We start from the raw sequence: 17954 nt of genomic DNA, 5'->3' as shown, positions 1-17954 counted from the left end.
AGGTCGGATCCTAGGGAGAGGACTGGGGTTGGCGGTGTGAACACAGCCTGAAGGGGTCAGTGCGCCACAGCTAGCCGGGGGTGAGTCTGGGAAAAAAGTCTGGAACTGCCGAAGAGGCAAGAGACCATTGTTTCGGGGTGCATGAGGAGAGGGGACTCAGAGCACCGCCTAAATGAGCTCCAGAGACGGGCGTGAGCTGCGGCTATCAGCGTGGACACCAGAGACCGGCATGAAACGCTAAGGCTGCTGCTGCAGCCACCAAGAAGCCTGTGTGGGGGCTTCCCTGGTGGTGCAGTGGTTGAGAGTCCGCCTGCCGATGCAGGGGATGCGGGTTCGTGCCCCGGTCCGGGAGGATCCCACATGCTGCGGAGCAGCTGGGCCCGTGAGCCATGACCGCTGAGGCTTGGCATCTGAAGCCTGTGCTCCGCCATGGGACAGGCCACAACAGTGAGAGGCCCGCGATTCCCCCCCCACGCACACAGAAAAAAAGAAGCCTGTGTGGAAGCACAGGTCACTATCCACACCTCTCCTCCTGGGAGCCTGTGCAGCCCGCCACTGCCAGGGTTCCATGATCCAGGGACAACTTCTCCGGGAGAACACACAGTGTGCCTCAGGCTGCTGCAATGTCACGCTGGCCTCTGCTGCCGCAGGCTCACCCCGCATCCGTACCCTTCCCTTCTCTCAGCCTGAGTGAGCCAGAGCCCCCGAATTAGCTGCTCCTTTAACCCCCTTCTGTCTGGATGAAGAACAGATGCCCTCTGGTGACCTGCATGTAGAGGAGGGGCCAAATCCAAAGCTGAACCCCGGGAGCTGTGCGAACAAAGAAGAGAAAGGGAAATCTCTCCCAGCAGCCTCAGGAGCAGCGGATTAAATCTCCACAATCAACTTGAAGTACCCTGCATTTCTGGAATACCTGAATAAACAATGAATCATCCCAAAACTGAGGCGGTGGACTTTGGGAGCAACTATAGACTTGGGGTTTACTTTCTTCATCTAATTTGTTTCCGGTCTTATGTTTATCTTAGTATTTAGGGCTTATTATCATTGGTAGACTTGTTTATTGATTTGGTTGCTCTCTTCCTTTTTTTTAATATATATATATAATATATATATATATATATATATATATATATATATTATATATATATGTTTCCTTTTTCTCTTTTTGTTACTGTGCATGTGTATGCTTCTTTGTGTGATTTTGTCTGTATAGCTTTGCTTTTGCCATTTGTCCTAGTGTTCTGACTGTCCGGCTTTTATTTTTTTTTGGTTTTGGTTTTGGTTTTTTTTAGTATAGTTTTTAGGACTTGTTATAATTGGTGGATTTGTTTTTTGGTTTGGTTGCTCTCTTCTTTCTTTCTCTCTTTTTTATAAATTACTTTTTTATTTTTCAAAATTTTTTTCTATTTTTATAACTTTATTTTATTTATTTACTTATTCTTTCTTTCTTTTTCTCCCTTTCTTCTGAGCCATGTGGCTGACAGGGTCTTGGTGCTCTGGCTGGGTGTCAGGCCTGAGCCTCTGAGGTGGGAGAGCTGAGTTCAGGATCTTGGACCACCAGAGACCTCCCAGCTCCATGTAATATCAAACGGCAAAAGCTCTCCCAGAGATCTCCATCTCAATGCTAAGACCCAGCTCCACTAACCGACCAGCAAGCTACTGTGCTGGAAACCCCATGCCAAACAACTAGCAAGACAGGAACACAACCTCACCCATTAGCAGAGAGGCTGCCTAAAATCATAATAAGGTCACAGACACCCCAAAACACACCACCGGACATGGTCCTGCCCACCAGAAAGACAAGATCCTGCCTCATCCAGCAGAACACAGTCACCAGTCCCCTCAATCAGGAAGCCTATACAACCCACTGAGCCAAACTTAGCCACTGCAGGCAGACACCAAAAACAATGGGAACTACGAACCTGCAGCCTGTGAAAAGGAGACCCCAAACACAGTAAGTTAAGCAAAATGAGAAAACAGAGAAATACACAGCAGATGAAGGAGCAAGGTAAAAACCCACCGGGCCAAACAAATGAAGAGGAAATAGGCAGTCTACCTGAAAAATAATTCAGAGAAATGATAGTAAAGATGATCCAAAATATTGGAAATAGAATGGAGAAAATAAAACAAGGACCTAGAAAAACAAAGGAGCAAACAAACAATGATGAACAACACAATAAATGAAATTTAAAATTCTCTAGAAGGAATCAATAGCAGCATAACCAAGGCAGAAGAACGGATAAGTGACCTGGAAGATAAAATACTGGGAATAACTACTGCAGAGCAGAATAAAGAAAAAAGAATGAAAAGAATTGAGGACAATCTCAGACACTTCTGGGACAATGTTAAACACACCAACATTAGAATATAGGGGTCACAGAAGTAGAAGAGAAAAAGAAAGAGACAGAGAAAATATTTGAAGAGATTATAGTTGAAAACTTCGCTAATATGTGAAAGGAAATCGTTAATCAAGTCCAGGAAGTGCAGAGAGTCCCATACAAGATACACCCAAGGAGAAACATGCCAAAACACATATTAATCAAACTATCAAAAGTTAAATGCAAAGAAATAATATTAAAAGCAGCAAGGGAAAAACAACAAAAAACATACAAGGGAATCCCCATAAGGTTAACAGCTGATCTTTCAGCAGAAACTCTGCAAGCCAGAAGGGACAGGCTGGACATATTTAAAGTGAAGAAAGGGGAAAAGCTACAACCAAGATTACTCTACCCAGCAAGGATCTCATTCAGATTCGATGGAGAAATTAAAACCTTTACAGACAAGCAAAAGCTAAGAGAATTCAGCACCACCAAACCAGCTCTACCAGAAATGCTAAAGGAACTTTTCTAGGCAGGAAACACAAAAGAAGGAAAAGACTTACAACAACAAACCCAAAACAATTAAGACAATAGTAATAGGAACATACATATTGATAACTACCTTAAATGTAAATGGATTAAATGCTCCCACCAAAAGACATAGACTGGCTAAATGGGTACAAAAACAAGACCCGTATATATGCTGTCTACAAGAGACCCACTTCAGAGCTAGGGACATATGCGGACTGAAAGTGAGGGAATGGAAAAAGTTATTCCACGCAAATGGAAATCAAAAGAAAGCTGGAGTAGCGATTCTCATATCAGACAAAATAGACTTTAAAATAAACAATGTTACAAGAGGCAAAGAAGGACACTACATAATGATCAAGGGATCAATGCAAAAAGAAGGTATAACAATTGTAAATATTTATGTACCCAACATAGGAGCACCTCAATACATGAGACAAATGCTAACAGCCATAAAAGGGAAAATCGACAGTAACACAATAATAGTAGGGGACTTTAACACCCCACTTTCACCAATGGACAGATCATCCAAAATGAAAATAAATAAGGAAACACAAGCTTTAAATGACACATTAAACAAGATGAACTTAATTGATATTTATAAGACATTCCATCCAAAAACAGCAGATTGCACTTTCTTCTCAAGTGCTCATGGAACATTTTCCAGGATAGATCATATCTTGGGTCACAAACCAAGCCTTGGTAAATTTAAGAAAATTGAAATCATATCAAGTATCTTTTTTGACCACAATGCTATGAGACTAGATATCAATTACAGGAAAAAATCTGTAAAAAATACAAACACATGGAGGCTAAACAATACACTACTAAATAACCAAGAGATCACTGAAGAAATCAAAGAGGAAATAATAAAATACCTAGAAACAAATGACAATGAAAACACGGTGACCCAAAACCTATGAGATGCAGCAAAAGCAGTTCTAAGAGGGAAGCTTATAGCAATACAATTCTACCTCAAGAAACAAGAAACATCTCAAATAAACAACTTAACCTTACACCTAAAGCAATTAGAGAAAGTAGAACAAAAAAAAAACCCCAAAGTCAGCAGAAGGAAAGAAATCATAAGGATCAGATCAGAAATAAATGAAAAAGAAATGAAACAGTAGCACATATCAATAAAACTAAAAGCTGGTTCTTTGAGAAGATAAACAAAAGTGATAAACCATTAGCCAGACTCATCAAGAAAAAAAGGGAGAAGACTCAAATCAATAGAATTAGAAATGAAAAAGGAGGCAATACAACTGACACTGCAGAAATACAAATGATCATGAGAGATTACTACAAGCAACTATATGCCAATAACATGGACAACCTGGAAGAAATGGACAAATTCTTAGAAAAGCACAACCTCCCGAGACTGAACCAGGAAGAACTAGAAAATACAAGCAGACCAATCACAAGCACTGATATTGAAACTGTGATTTAAAATCTTCCAACAAACAAAAGCCCAGGACCAGATGGCTTCACAAGCGAATTCTATCAAACATTTAGAGAAGAGCTAACAGCTATCCTTCTCAAACTCTTCCAAAATATAGCAGAGGGAGGAACACTCCCAAACTCATTCTACGAGGCCACCATCACCCTGATACCAAAACCAGACAAAGATGCCACAAAAAAAGAAAACTACAGGCCAATATCACTGATGAATATATGCAAAAATCCTCAGAAAATACTAGCAAACAGAATCCAACAGCACATTAAAAGGATCATACACCATGATCAAGTGGGGTTTATCCCAGGAATGCAAGGATTCTTCAATATATGCAAATCAATCAACATGATACACCATATTAACAAATTAAAGGAGAAAAACCATATGGTCATCTCAGTAGATGCAGAAAAAGCTTCTGACAAAAGTCAACACCCATTTATGATAAAAACCTCTCCAGAAAGTAGGCATAGAGGGAACTTACCTCAACATAATAAAGGCCATATATGACAAACCCACAGCCAACATCGTACTCAATGGTGAAAAACTGAAACCATTTCCACTAAGATCAGGAACAAGACAAGGTTGTCCACTCTCACTGCTATTATTCAACATAGATTTGGAAATTTTAGCCACAGCAATCAGAGAGGAAAAAGAAATAAAGGGAATACAAATCAGAAAAGAAGTAAAGCTGTCACTGTTTGCAGATGACATGATACTATACATAGATGCTACCAGAAAACTACTAGAGCTAATCAATGAATTTGGTAAAGTTGCAGGATACAAAATTAATGCACAGAAATCTCTGGCATTCCTATACACTAATGATGAAAAATCTGAAAGAGAAATCAAGAAAACACTCCCATTTACCATTGCAACATAAAGAATAAAATACCTAGGAATAATCCTACCTAAGGAGACAAAAGACCTGTATGCGGAAAACTGTAAGACACTGATGAAATAATTAAAGATGATACAGACAGATGGAGAGACATACCATGTTCTTGGTTGGAAGAATCAACATTGTGAAAATGACTATACTACCCAAAGCAGTCTACAGATTCAATGCAACGCCTACCAAACTACTAATGGCATTTTTCACAGAACTAGAACAAAAAAATTTCACAATTTGTATGGAAACAGAAAAGACCCTGAATAGCCAAAGCAATCTTGAGTAAGAAAAATGGAGCTGGAGGAATCAGGCTCCCTGACTTCAGACTATACTACAAAGCTACAGTAATCAAGACAGTATGGTACTGGCACAAAAACAGAAATATAGATCAATGGAACAGGATAGAAAGCCCAGAGATAAACCCACACACATATGGTCACCTTATCTTTGATAAAGGAGGCAAGAATATACAATGGAGAAAAGACAGCCTCTTCAATAAGTGGTGCTGGGAAAAGTGGACAGCTACATGTAAAAGAATGAAATTAGAACACTCCCTAACACCATACACAAAAATAAACTCAAAATGGATTAAAGACCTAAATGTAAGGCCAGACACTATAAAACTCTTAGAGGAGAACATAGGCAGAACACTCTATGACATAAATCACAGCAAGATCCTTTGTGACCCACCTCCTAGAGCAATGGAAATAAAAACAAACATAAACAAATGGGACCTAATGAAACTTAAAAGCTTTTGCACAGCAAAGGAAACCATAAACAAGACGAAAAGACAACCCTCAGAATGGGAGAACATATTTGCCAACGAATCAACTGACAAAGGATTAATCTTTAAAATATATAAACAGCTCATGCAGCTCAACATTAAAAAAACAAACAGCCCAATCCAAAAATGGGCAGAAGACGTAAATAGACATTTCTCCAAAGAAGACATACAGAAAGAAAGAAAGAAAGAAAGAAAGAAAGAAAGAAAGAAAGAAAAGAAAGAAAGAAAAAAGCTCTGCACAGCAAAGGAAACCATCCAAAAAACTGAAAATGCAAGCCACTAAGTGGGAGAAAATATTTGCAAACTATCTATCTGGTAAGGGGTTAATATCCAAAATATATTAAAAACACACACAATAAAAAAATCCCTAAACAACCTGATTAAAAAATGGGCAGGGGGGGCTTCCCTGGTGGCGCAGTGGTTGAGAGTCCGCCTGCCGATGCAGGGGACGCGGGTTCGTGCCCCGGTCCGGGAAGATCCCACGTGCCGCGGAGCGGCTGGGCCCGTGAGCCACGGCCGCTGAGCCTGCGCGTCCGGAGCCTGTGCTCCGCAACGGGAGAGGCCACAACAGCGAGAGGCCCGCGTACCGCAAAAAAAAAAAAAAAAAAAAAAAAAAGGGCAGGGGAACTGAATAGGCATTTTCCCAAAGGAGGCACACAAATGGCCAACAGATACATGAAAAGATGCTCAATGTCACTAACCATCTGGGAAATGCAAGTCACAACCACAGGGAGATATCATCTCACGCTTGTTCGTATGGCTGTGATAAAAAAGACAAGAAATAGTTAAGCACTGGTGAGCATATGCAGAGAAAGGGGGGTCCTTGTGCACTGTCAGGTCAGAGTTGCTTCAAAATTCGTGCAGCCACCATGGAAAACAGAACTACCGTATGATCCCGCAGCCTCGCTTCTGGGTTTACAGCCAAAGGAACTGAAACCGTATCTCAAAGAGATTTGTGCACTCCCGTGTTCATGACAGCATTATTCACAATAGCCAAGGTACGGAACCTCCTAAGTGTCGGTCAGCAACAGATGAATGGATAAAGAAGACGTCACATACGTACACACTGGAATACTACTCAGCCACGAGAGAGAAGGAAATCCTGCTGTTTGTGACAACTTGGATGAACCTAGAGGGCATTATGCTAAGTGAAATAAGCCAGACAGGACAAATACCGCATGATATCACTTACATATGCAATTTTTTAGAAGTCAAGCTGATAGAAACAGAGTAGAAAAGTGGTCGACTGGGCTGGGGAAACAGAGAGAGGCTGGTAAAAGGACAGACTTTCAGCCATAAGATGATATGGTCTGAGGGTGGATAGTTGATGGGGAGTCCCTGCCCCACGGTCGTTTCTATATCCTTCTTCCGCCGGCTCCGAGCTGGGGGCGGGGCGAGGGGCTGGGGGCGGGGCTCGAGCTCAGGAGACCCGCACCTTCCCTCCCAGCAGCAGCGTCTCCGCCGCCGCGAGCCGCTCCCGCGCTGCTCCCCTCCGGCCCGACCGCGAAGTTGGTTCTCTGAATCCCCGTGGGCTGGACGGGGCGGCGGGCAGAGCCGGCCTTGCGCGGGGACCCCGGACACCCGCAGAGCCGAGGCGGGGCCGTCGGGGAGGCCGCGCGGACCTTTGAGCATCCTTGCGCTGGGCCTCGCCCAGGTCCCCGGGGCAGCCGCGCGTCCCCGCCCGTGTCCTCGTCCTGCGTCCCTCCCCGAGGCGCGCAGGTGTCGCCCGCCGTCCGTCTTCGGGGCGCGGACCCTCCGCCTCCGCCCGGGACCCGCCTGATCTCCCTCCGGCCGCTCCCGCGCGCCCATGCGACCGGCGAGGCCAAGCGCCCGGCTGCCCGCGCTGCTGCTGCTGCTGCTGGCGCTGGTCCTGTCGCTGCGCGGAACCCAGGGGAGGCCCGGGGGCCGCAGGGGCGCGCGCGTCGCGGGCGAGGAGCCGAAGCCCTGGCTGTCCCTCCCCGCGGCCTCCCGGAGCGCAGGTAAGCAGCCCCGCGCCCGCGGCCCCGTGCGCCGAGCCCGGGGCGGGAGGACTCGTGCGGCCCGGAGAGGCGCGCGCTCGGGGAAAGAGGCAAAGAGCTGGTGAGACGTACCGCGGCCGAGACGTAAGTACCCAGAAACCCATCTCGCGGAGGAACCGGCTCGATGCGCCCCTTCCCCGTGAGGGAGGCCGGGCCTCGGAAGCGGGGGCCGGAGCCCGAGGACATGCGGTTTAGTCCCAGCGGCCGAGGTGGGGCGGACAGGTTAGCGCCTGGCGGCGCGTCTTTCCGGGCCAGCCCGGGTTTGGGGATTGGGCCAGGGCCCTGGCGTCGCGCGCCGGGACGCCCCTTTGCGCCCCCCTGGAGCTGGCGCAGGGCCTGGGTAGCTGAGAAGGCTCCACCCGCCGCCGCGGCTCCCGGATCAGCTCTGCGCGCCCAGGTTCCTGGCTGCTTAGCGGTCCAACGGGTGGTGCGGATGAGAAAAGGGAGAAAAAGTAGCCGACACGAGGGGTCCTGAGACACCCCAAGGCGGCGAGGACGCGGCCGAACGAGGAGTAAACGTGAGAAGCCCGGGGCGAAGCGGCCCGACGGGGCGGCGGGGCTGCGGGTCGCTTAGGGCAGGAAGGCCGGGGCGGGCAGGAGGAGGGAGCGGCTCAGACGCGCCTCTGCTGGGAGCCCGCGCACCTGCGGAGCGAGGACGCGCTGGCCGCCCAGCCCGGCAGCAGCAGGCGCCCCTCCCCGGGGGCCGCCCCCCCGGCACCCGCTGGCTGAGAGGTCGCAGCCCAGGGCAGCCTTGCTGTCATCTCCTCGCTGTTCAGCCTCTTACTTCACTTTGAACGAAGCAGAGAGGGGTTTCTTAGGACCGTTTTCCTTTCATGATGGTTATGATATAAATATATACATATTCACCGCACAAATGTTCATCCAGTACTTGCTGCGTGCCCATCACCATGCAGAGGCCGAGGCCACCCAGGGGAGCAGGCAGTCAGGTGTCTGCGCTCTGAGGGCACGTTCTAGGTGGGGAGGCGGGGAGGCTGGCTCACAGGTAAACCCAAAGAGGAGGCCCGTGACGGGCTGAAGGGGAGGCAGGGGATGGAGAAGGTCCAGGAAGCTGAGACGCGTCACTGAGCTCCAGGACCTCGTCCCGGGCTGGGCAGGGCTCTCCAGGGTGGTGGGGACGCACAGGGCTTTCCCGGAGGGGAGCTGGGCAGGGACGGTGACCACCGCAGTGATGCAGTGACGGCACCACACCCTTCTCCTCCTCGGACTTGCAACTGCTCTTGGCCCCAATGTTTATCTCAGAATGGAACGTCACCTTGGAAAGTAAACGAGTGGGAGAAAGTCTCAAACTACAGGAACATTCGTGGTAACATTAATTCAGACCTGTGTCATTGAAGTTGAACAGATCTTTTCTCTGTAAAAGGCTGAAGCCTTACCGAAGTGAGTTTCTAGGGAGAAAGAATATTTTATTAAAAGTTAAAATGTAAGTGGCAACAATCCAAAGTTTCAAAAAACAACACAGCCCGGCAGAGAGTGATCTGTGCTCCACATCGGTTGCTTTCTCCAGCTGTTCGTGAGGTAGTCTTTGGATGACATGAGGAGGAAGGGTGACTCTTTTTTTTTGTTTGTTTGTTTTTTGTGGTACACGGGCCTCTCACTGCTGTGGCCTCTCCCGTTGCGGAGCACAGGCTCCGGACACGCAGGCTCAGCGGCCATGGCTCACGGGCGAGGCCGCTCCGCGGCATGTGGGATCTTCCCGGACCGGGGCACGAACCCGTGTCCCCTGCATCGACAGGAGGACTCTCAACCACTGCGCCACCAGGGAATCCCGGAAGGGTGACTCTTTACATCCGTATCTGAGTCTGTGAAAGTGAAGGGGACACTCGGACATGGGTCAGGGACCGACAAGGGCGTGAGTTGGCCCTATCCACGTGGTCCTCACACGCACACTCGGGTGTGGCGGGGCTCACAGCTCATTCAGGAGGAAACATCTCCCAGGCTCTGGAGGCTAAGGACCGTCATCCCTGCCACGTACCTCGGGAATGCTGACCCCGTGATTCTGCGGCATAGTACACAACATCCCCCGGGCCTTTGCATGCGCTCTGGGCTCTGAAGCTCTTGCTGCACCTGCGGCTGTGGTGCCTCCCTTTTCTGTAGGTCAGCGGCTTCCCTAAACACTCCCGTGAGGCTCGAGGTGCAGGGATCGGTCCACGTAGGGGAAGCAGTAAGTGGGGAAGCCTCGGGTGAGAGGGTGACCAGCGAGGATGCCATTAGAATTGGAGGGGGCACTGGGAAGGAGGAGGTGTGAGAGGTAGGTACCCATCACCCTCAGGATCCACCATCCCCGGCCCCATGCATTGTTCATGCATCAGTTCATCTAGCCACTCACAGCGCACGCCTGACGTGCTCTGATGGGCGGAGGAATACGAAGTTAACCAACATTATTGGCTCGTGCTGAAGGAGCTCAGGTTAATGACCAAACCCCACTCCCCATGTCTCTACAATCTGGTCCTTCCTTTTTTATTGTCCTGCCCATCGCCCTGGTTCAAGCCTCAGGACAATGTCACACTGTCTCCCTAACTCGGGTAGCGCCCCCTGCTGGGCTGCCTCACTGGGCTAAGCATGGAAAGTGTGTGTTTTCATAACCTGTATCCCTTCTCCCCTCTGTTGTCTGACCACCACACCAGCAGAGTGGAGCAAAGAATCGTTCCCACAACTCTGCAAAAGAAAGGGAGCACTGGGGTGCTCGTCACTGAAATGAAGACAGAGTCAGATGTCTGAGAGTTGGCAGTGGTGGGGCTAGAGAGGGGGGTTGGAGGAATTTGGGAGAGGGAAGGAATTGGTGTGAAATTCGGGAGATGGACGTATAAGGGGGACTTTTAGAAAGTTTTGACGGAAAAGCTTTGCCTTTTCAAGAGATGTCACTGAACATTTACATTCTTCTGCAGACTTCATGGAATCAGATTTGTGTTGCTGGGTTGTTTTGGGTTTGTTTGTTTGTTTTTAATGTAAAACCTTGCTGGCAAGAGGCTTAAGGCAGGAATGTGAAGACCATTTTGGAGAGGTTCTTGCAAACAATGACAAATGAATATTCTTTTTTGAGATTAATACATCATTTTAATTGTAATTTAAAAAATAAAATACGTATTACTTAGGTTGATCTTATCCTAAGTGCTTAAAAGTAGGTGCTTTAAGAGTCTTTTAAAAATTCGTTTTAATTTTATACTGGACTATAGTTGATTTACAGTGTTGTGTTAATTTCAGTACGAATGAATATTCTTAGTACTGCCAGGCTGTTTCCTCCCCAGTCACAGGTCTGCAGTGGCTTCTCTGGGTTTTCCAAGAAAGCCCTAACGTCTCCTGAAGGCAGGACATCTAAGTCCCCTGTGACCTGCCCCATTTCCCTTCTGCGGTTCTCACAGGGTGCGGGTCGCATGGGCGGGGCCTGCCCCTTGCAGATGCCGTAGCCGCTGTCTGTGCTATTCTGCCAGCCTGGAACGTACTCTGCCATCTCTGCCTGTCAGAATTCACCTCTCCTTCCAGGCCCTCTTCCTTCATGATGTCTTTGCAGCTATTTCCGTGTGAAAAAAAAAATCTAAATCCTAAATTCTTTGTAATAGTATCAGTGAACTATTACAGATACTGTACATTCCAAAAATATAGTTTAGCAAGTATTGTGGTACAATTTTAAATAATTTAAACACTAGGTATATCAAAAATCAGGGTGCCCATACATACCACACATATGTTTCTTTGCTCCATCAATTGCATGGGCCTGGAAACAACCATACCCCAGTAGCAACAAGCACACCTGGTACCCAGACTTTGGTTTCCATTTTTTTTGCTCTCGACGCAGCTTGTGGGATCTTAGTTCCCCGACCAGGGATTGAACCCAGGCCCTAGGCAGTAAAAGTGCCGAGTCCTAACCAATGGACCGCCAGGGAATTCCCAGACTTTGGTTTCTAATACCATCCTCTATAAGAGGAGCCAGGGCTCCTTGGAGAAACGACTGATACTAACACCGAGAGAGGAACTTATTCAGGATGAGCCTAGAGCATCCTGTAGTGCCCGAAAGTAAAGAAGTGATAAAAATTCAAAACACCACCAACAAAATACCCCATTATGACATAATTTTACTGGAAAGAATTCTGTGTCTTGTCTTTTAATAATCACAGACTACAAATACATTAGTAATAATATTATAACTTATTGATTATGAAATAATTCACTGTTGAATGTTCAAGAAGTTTTGTATCTTTTTTTTTTTTTTTTTTTTGCGGTATGTGGGCTTCTCACTGTTGTGGCCCCTCCCCTTGCGGAGCACAGGCTCCAGACGTGCAGGCTCAGCGGCCATGGCTCACGGGCCCAGCCGCTCCGCGGCATGTGGGATCTTCCCGGACCGGGGCACGAACCCGTGTCCCCTGCATCGGCAGGTGGACTCTCAACCACTGCGCCACCAGGGAAGCCCAAGCTTTGTATCTTGTTTGGAACATTTAGATGACTGCTTTCAAACTTGAATGTGCAAATAAATCTCCTAGGAGTTCTTGTGAAAGTGACTCTATAGGTCTGGACCTGAAATTCTATATTTCTTACAAGCTCCCAGAAGAGCCATGGGGCAGAGTTATTAAGAAACATGAATTTGTTTCAAATACTTATATTTTCCCTCAGTGATTCTCTCAGCACTGATGTAATAAACCTAGTTCTTATTTTTGAAAGTAGAATTGTTTTTATATATTTAGAAAGAGAATAATCATGCCAGCTCCTTAACTAACAGAAATGATAACTCAGGGAACTATATAACAAACATTTCAATTCAAGTACATGAAAAATGCTAGATTCAAACATAAAGTAAGGCCCTTCAGTACTTCCAGAGGTACTAAGGATCCACTAACATGGCTTTGTAAAGAATCGATCATGGCAGGGCAAGTTATCTTTATGGTAAGATATTAAGTTATATGCAAGTAAAAGCAAACACTAAACATTTTCTCTTATTTTCTAGTTGTTCAGTATTATGATTTTTTATTATTTCACATGATCTCTGCTCATTTTTAACAACTACTGAGCCCGCGAGCCACAACTACTGAGCCCACATGCCACAACTACTGAGCCTGCACTCTAGAGCCCGTGCTCTGCAACAAGAGAAGCCACTGCAATGAGAAGCCCATGCACCGTAATGAAGAGTAGCCCCTGCTCACCACAGCTAGAGAAAGCCCGCGTGCAGCAACAAAGACCCAACGCAGCCAAAAATAAATAAATAAATAAATTTTAAAAAATGTTAACGAAAAGAGTATGCACTAAAAAATCTCTCTTCCTCCCACCCCCAGAATCCTTGTCGCTGTTGCCTCTCTGAAGACAATCACCATTTTAGCTGAATACAAATAGGATGCTACAGAGCAGGCACTGGCAACCTTTCTCTATTTCAAACATTTTCAAAATATTTGGGGCTTGGTGGGCCAGACAATCTCTGCAACAATGTCTTGCCCCTGCATCCTAGCACGAAAGCAGGCGTAGGCCACATGTAAATAATGAGCATGGCTGTGGTCCAATAAAACTTTATTTACAGAAACAGGCATGGGGCAGGATGACTCCTGAGGGCAGTTTGCTAACCCCTCCACAGGCCAGCGCTGTTCCATAGATGCACGGTAACTTCTCTGTAAACCTTTTATCTCGTCTCTGCATCTATTCTCACCCCTCCGTACCAGGCATGATGATCTTTAAAAATGAAGCTTGATGGTATCACTCCCTTGCCTAAAAATCCTTGCCTTCTCCTCACCCTTAGACAAAGTTTATAAAGGATGGTGAGCATCCTCACCTCACGCCTCCCCGTCACCCTGGTCAGGGCTGGACATACAGACTTGGAATCGGCTGCGTGAACAACCACAAGCTCATGTGTTTAGTGCTTGTCATTATAGTCTACTTGTAAGGGTATTAAAACTTTTTTATTGAGGCAAAATTGACATACAACACTACCTTGGTTTCAGGCGTACAACATAATGATTCGATATTTGTGTACATTGTAAAATGATCAGAAGTCCGGTTACCATCCGTCACCATACAGTTAACTTTCCGGGTTTACTCTTGGCAGCTTTCTAATGTGCTCTACATTACTGACTATATCCTCATGCTTTCCATCGCACCCCCATGACATTTATTTTATAGCCAGAGGTTGGTACCTCTTGACCTCCTCCATCGCCTATTCTGCTTCCTCCCCAATGCCCCTCCCCTCTGGCAACTACTGTTCTGTTCTCTGTTTCTGTGAACTTAGTTTTGTTTGTTCATTTGTTTTGTTGTTTTGATTCCACGTGTAAGTGAAATCATATAGTATTTGTCTTTCCTGTCTGATTTATTTCACTTAACGTAATTCCCTCTAGGTCCATCCGTGTTGTCACAAATGGCAGGGTATCATTCTTTCTTATGACTGAGTACTATTCTGTTGTATACATATATACCACATTCATTCATCCATCAATGAACAATGAGCAAGCCCTTAGGTTGCTTCCATATCTTGGCTATTGTAAATAATGCTGCAGTGAACACGGGGGTGCAGATATTCTTCTGAATTCGTGTTTATAAGGATATTTTTCAATGATGGAAATGCATTCAAGAAATTCTAAAGTTTTTTTTTCTTTTCAGAAATATTCCCAAGAGATTTGAACTTAAAAGACAAATTCATAAAGCATTTCACAGGTAGGCATGAACTTTATCAGTGATTCAATTAAATAAAAAGATTGTAGCATATTTACTCCATGAGGCACCGAGGCTATGAAAATAAATGTCTGTTAGAGGCTCACAGTCCTGTCAGGGAGGTCGGCAAGTGCTATCAGCTTGTTCTAATGGTGATGGGAACCAGATCTGGGTGAATGATAGAAGTGTAAACAGAATTTTAGGGAGACACAGGAAGTGGACAGTTTTGCCGAGAACTACCAGAAAAGGCTGTCGTGGACACAATATATAAGCTGGGCTCTAAGGATGAATAGGGTTTTCCCGGATGAGAGAGGCGTCCTGGTCAGAAGCAATCCTTTGGACACATGGTGTGGTTTGGGGCAGGACCGGGCGGCCAGTTTAGGCAACGGCGTGTGTGGCTACTGGGCAGAGTGTGGCTGGAAGGCGGGTGGAGTCGTACTGCGATGAGTCCTCCGTGGTGCGCTAGGGATTTAGCTGTGCTCACGGCCAGCGACACAGCGGAAGTGTTTCTCACAGGGCAGAGCAGATTCCCTTCCATATGTCACATGGTAAGCGCTGGTGGCTTTCTCTCCCACGACACTCCTTGGTTCTTCGTATCAACTTGGTGAATCATTACAATCATCCTGTGCCCCATGTTCTAGCAAAATCACTTCATTTGAAGCGTGCACCCTGACCTTCCCTCTGTTTCTAGTCATCCCCCCGCCTTTCCCTGTTTTACATCTCAGGCCTATAAGCTGGGAAAGATGTGGGTTCCCCCTTGACCAAAGCCCAGGGCCACCTTGTTAATTAACTTTGGAACGAGGCAGTGAAGAGCCTCCTGAGGCACCGGGAAGTGTAAGAACTTTCCTGATGTCTCTAGAACCCTGGTAGTGGCACTGTGGGCTCCCCTACTTCTATGACTTCCATAAGAAGCAGAGTCCAGATGTACGGATGAAGTTTGGTGAGGACTGTCTTGGGCTTGTGGGGAAAGTAAGAGAAGTCTCAAGACCCTGCCCACCTTACAGTGGTCCTTGACACAAATCACTCTAAGTAGAAAATGGAATAAATGTCTCTGCATATAAACATTCATTCCTATTAAATAAACAACTGACGAACAGAAAGTGGAAACCGTGGATATTTATTTTTTATTCTTTCACATCCACTTGATTTTCCCTCTGGATTTTTTTTTTTCCTGTCTAGAGCTTTTCCCTCTTACTTATTCTGAGGAGTTCTCCTGAAATCGAATTATGTTCCATTATGTGAGATGTTGAGAATGCGGAGTGAATTTCGATTGTTTTTCACAGATTACACCTCACTGCCTGCCCCAGAGTCTGGGGGAGGAGACGTGCCCACAGGCAAGGTCGTTTAAGGGCATGGAAAGATGTAAACCAGTTATATTATCTCTATCCATAAAGTGCTGGCAGATTTGATTGGAAAACACACATATGTGTATTGTAAGCATTCTTTTCCTGTCCCATAGGGCCAGTCACATTTTCAGCTGAGTGTAGCAAACATTTCCACAGGCTCTACCACAACACCAGGGATTGCTCAACACCAGCTTGTAAGTAACTTGGGTCATTTTTGTCCTTTTTAAAAAATCTTTATCCAACAGTAAATGCATGTGATTTTAAACTTCAGCTGTCTGTGAGTGGGAAATAATAGACTAAACATTGTATGACCTGCTGTTTATAATATTGACGGTGCTTAAATTTAAGGTGTGTGCATTCTGCTGACACCGTGAGGAATGAAACTGCATTTTAATTGGGACTATTTCAGACAGATCTGAAAATAGCCAGATTTCCTTAAGGACCACAATGTCTGTCAGGATTTATCATCTGATAAATGATAAACCTTTTATCATTTATCAAATTCCTTGGCATAAATAAGGCACTCTCTTATATAAATGGAAAAAAAAGATGACCATGAAGTGTAAGTCAAAATTTCCCCCTGAGTTTTTACAAGTAGTTTCATGTCACATCATTTGTATGCTGAGTGATAGACTTTTCTGAATAACGGTAGCGTGCATTTTTAAAGGTTGTCTAAAGAATTCTTTTGGATTCTTAATTTACTGAACTAAATAGCAATTCCAAACATTATATTTAAATGCTCCCCTTTAAACTGCCCAAATCATCACTAAGTGTGGTAACTCAGGTGGCTATTTTTAAATTCCTTCCTAAATCTAAACTTTCTTTTTAAAGAAAATGAACTTTAAACATTTTGTATTTTTTTAACTAAATTGGTCATCTTGAGGGATATTTAATTTTACTGGGGGTGTTGAGTCAGAGTTGTTATGATTTTTTCAAAAACTACTTGTGTTTGATGACTAGAGAAAATGAATCTTGTTGGCATCTAGGCAGAATGACTAAGTGGTCCCACAGCGTGGTGGAGAAACTCTGGGCTTTGGAATGAAACTGCTTACTAGCTATGAGATTCTTAACATGTTGCGGCTGTTTTCTCATCCCGAAAGTGAAGATGACAATAACATCTATAGCTGCTTACATCATCAGGAGAATTAATGAGAAAACCCAGGTTAAGTACTTGCTATATTAGATGTTTATTAAATTATAGCTATCATTATTAAGAATTAGTGACAATAATTTAACATGATTTTCCCCACATTTGTAGTAACCATATACACAATTTACTTTTCAATGTTTCTCCTAGATTACAAAAGGTGCTAGATTACTCAGAAGATTAGCAGTGAGTCCTCTGTGCTCACAGGCATAGAAGACCTGCATGTGAGTAAGTATTTATTAATTTTTCTTATTCTGTTTAACAGCCTGACTCTCTTAAGAAATTTTGGACCATTTAAAAAGCCCAGGAAGCTGATTTTAGCACCACCAAATGAACTTAACCTGTGGATTTTCCACTTCATGTCAAAGCTTGGTCTAAATGGTTTATTGAATTAATAAAAAAATGTCCTCAACAGTGATTGAATTAATAGAAACAGCTTTTTGGCAGCCTTACGAGTCCTCAGTGATTTTTTTTTTTTCTGCTTTATAACAAAGTGAATCAGTCATACATATACATCTGTTCCCACATCCCTTCCCTCATGCATCTCCCTCCCTCCCACCCTCCCCATCCCACCCCTCCAGGCGGTCACAAAGCACCGAGCTGATCTCCCTGTGCTCTGCGGCTGCTTCCCACTATCTATCTACCTTACGTTTGGTAGTGTATATATGTCCATGCCTCTCTTTCGCTTTGTCACAGCTTACCCTTCCCCCTCCCTGTGTCCTCAAGTCCATTCTCAAGTAGGTCTGTGTCTTTATTCCCGTTTTGCCCCTAGGTCCTTCATGACTTTTTTTTTTTTTTTAATTCCGTATATATGTGTTAGCATACGGTA

The 17954-nt window shown here is 45.3% G+C and overlaps 1 protein-coding gene across 1 annotated transcript; it reads left to right on the top strand.

Moving 5' to 3' along the window:
• Positions 1 to 7779: 7779 nt before the first annotated feature.
• ALKAL1 (ALK and LTK ligand 1) lies at positions 7780 to 17338 on the top strand (the record flags this gene model as incomplete). Its single annotated transcript, XM_081214233.1, is given in 5 exon segments — positions 7780 to 7951; positions 14582 to 14635; positions 16092 to 16172; positions 17276 to 17288; positions 17290 to 17338. Coding segments are annotated over 5 exon segments (369 nt in total).
• Positions 17339 to 17954: the final 616 nt, after the last annotated feature.

Source organism: Mesoplodon bidens, assembly GCF_964165515.1.
Source record: "Mesoplodon bidens genome assembly, chromosome: 16".
Taxonomy (NCBI): domain Eukaryota; kingdom Metazoa; phylum Chordata; class Mammalia; order Artiodactyla; family Ziphiidae; genus Mesoplodon; species Mesoplodon bidens.
Note: the sequence above shows the minus strand (reverse complement) of the source record. Positions and strands in the feature narration are given on the sequence as shown.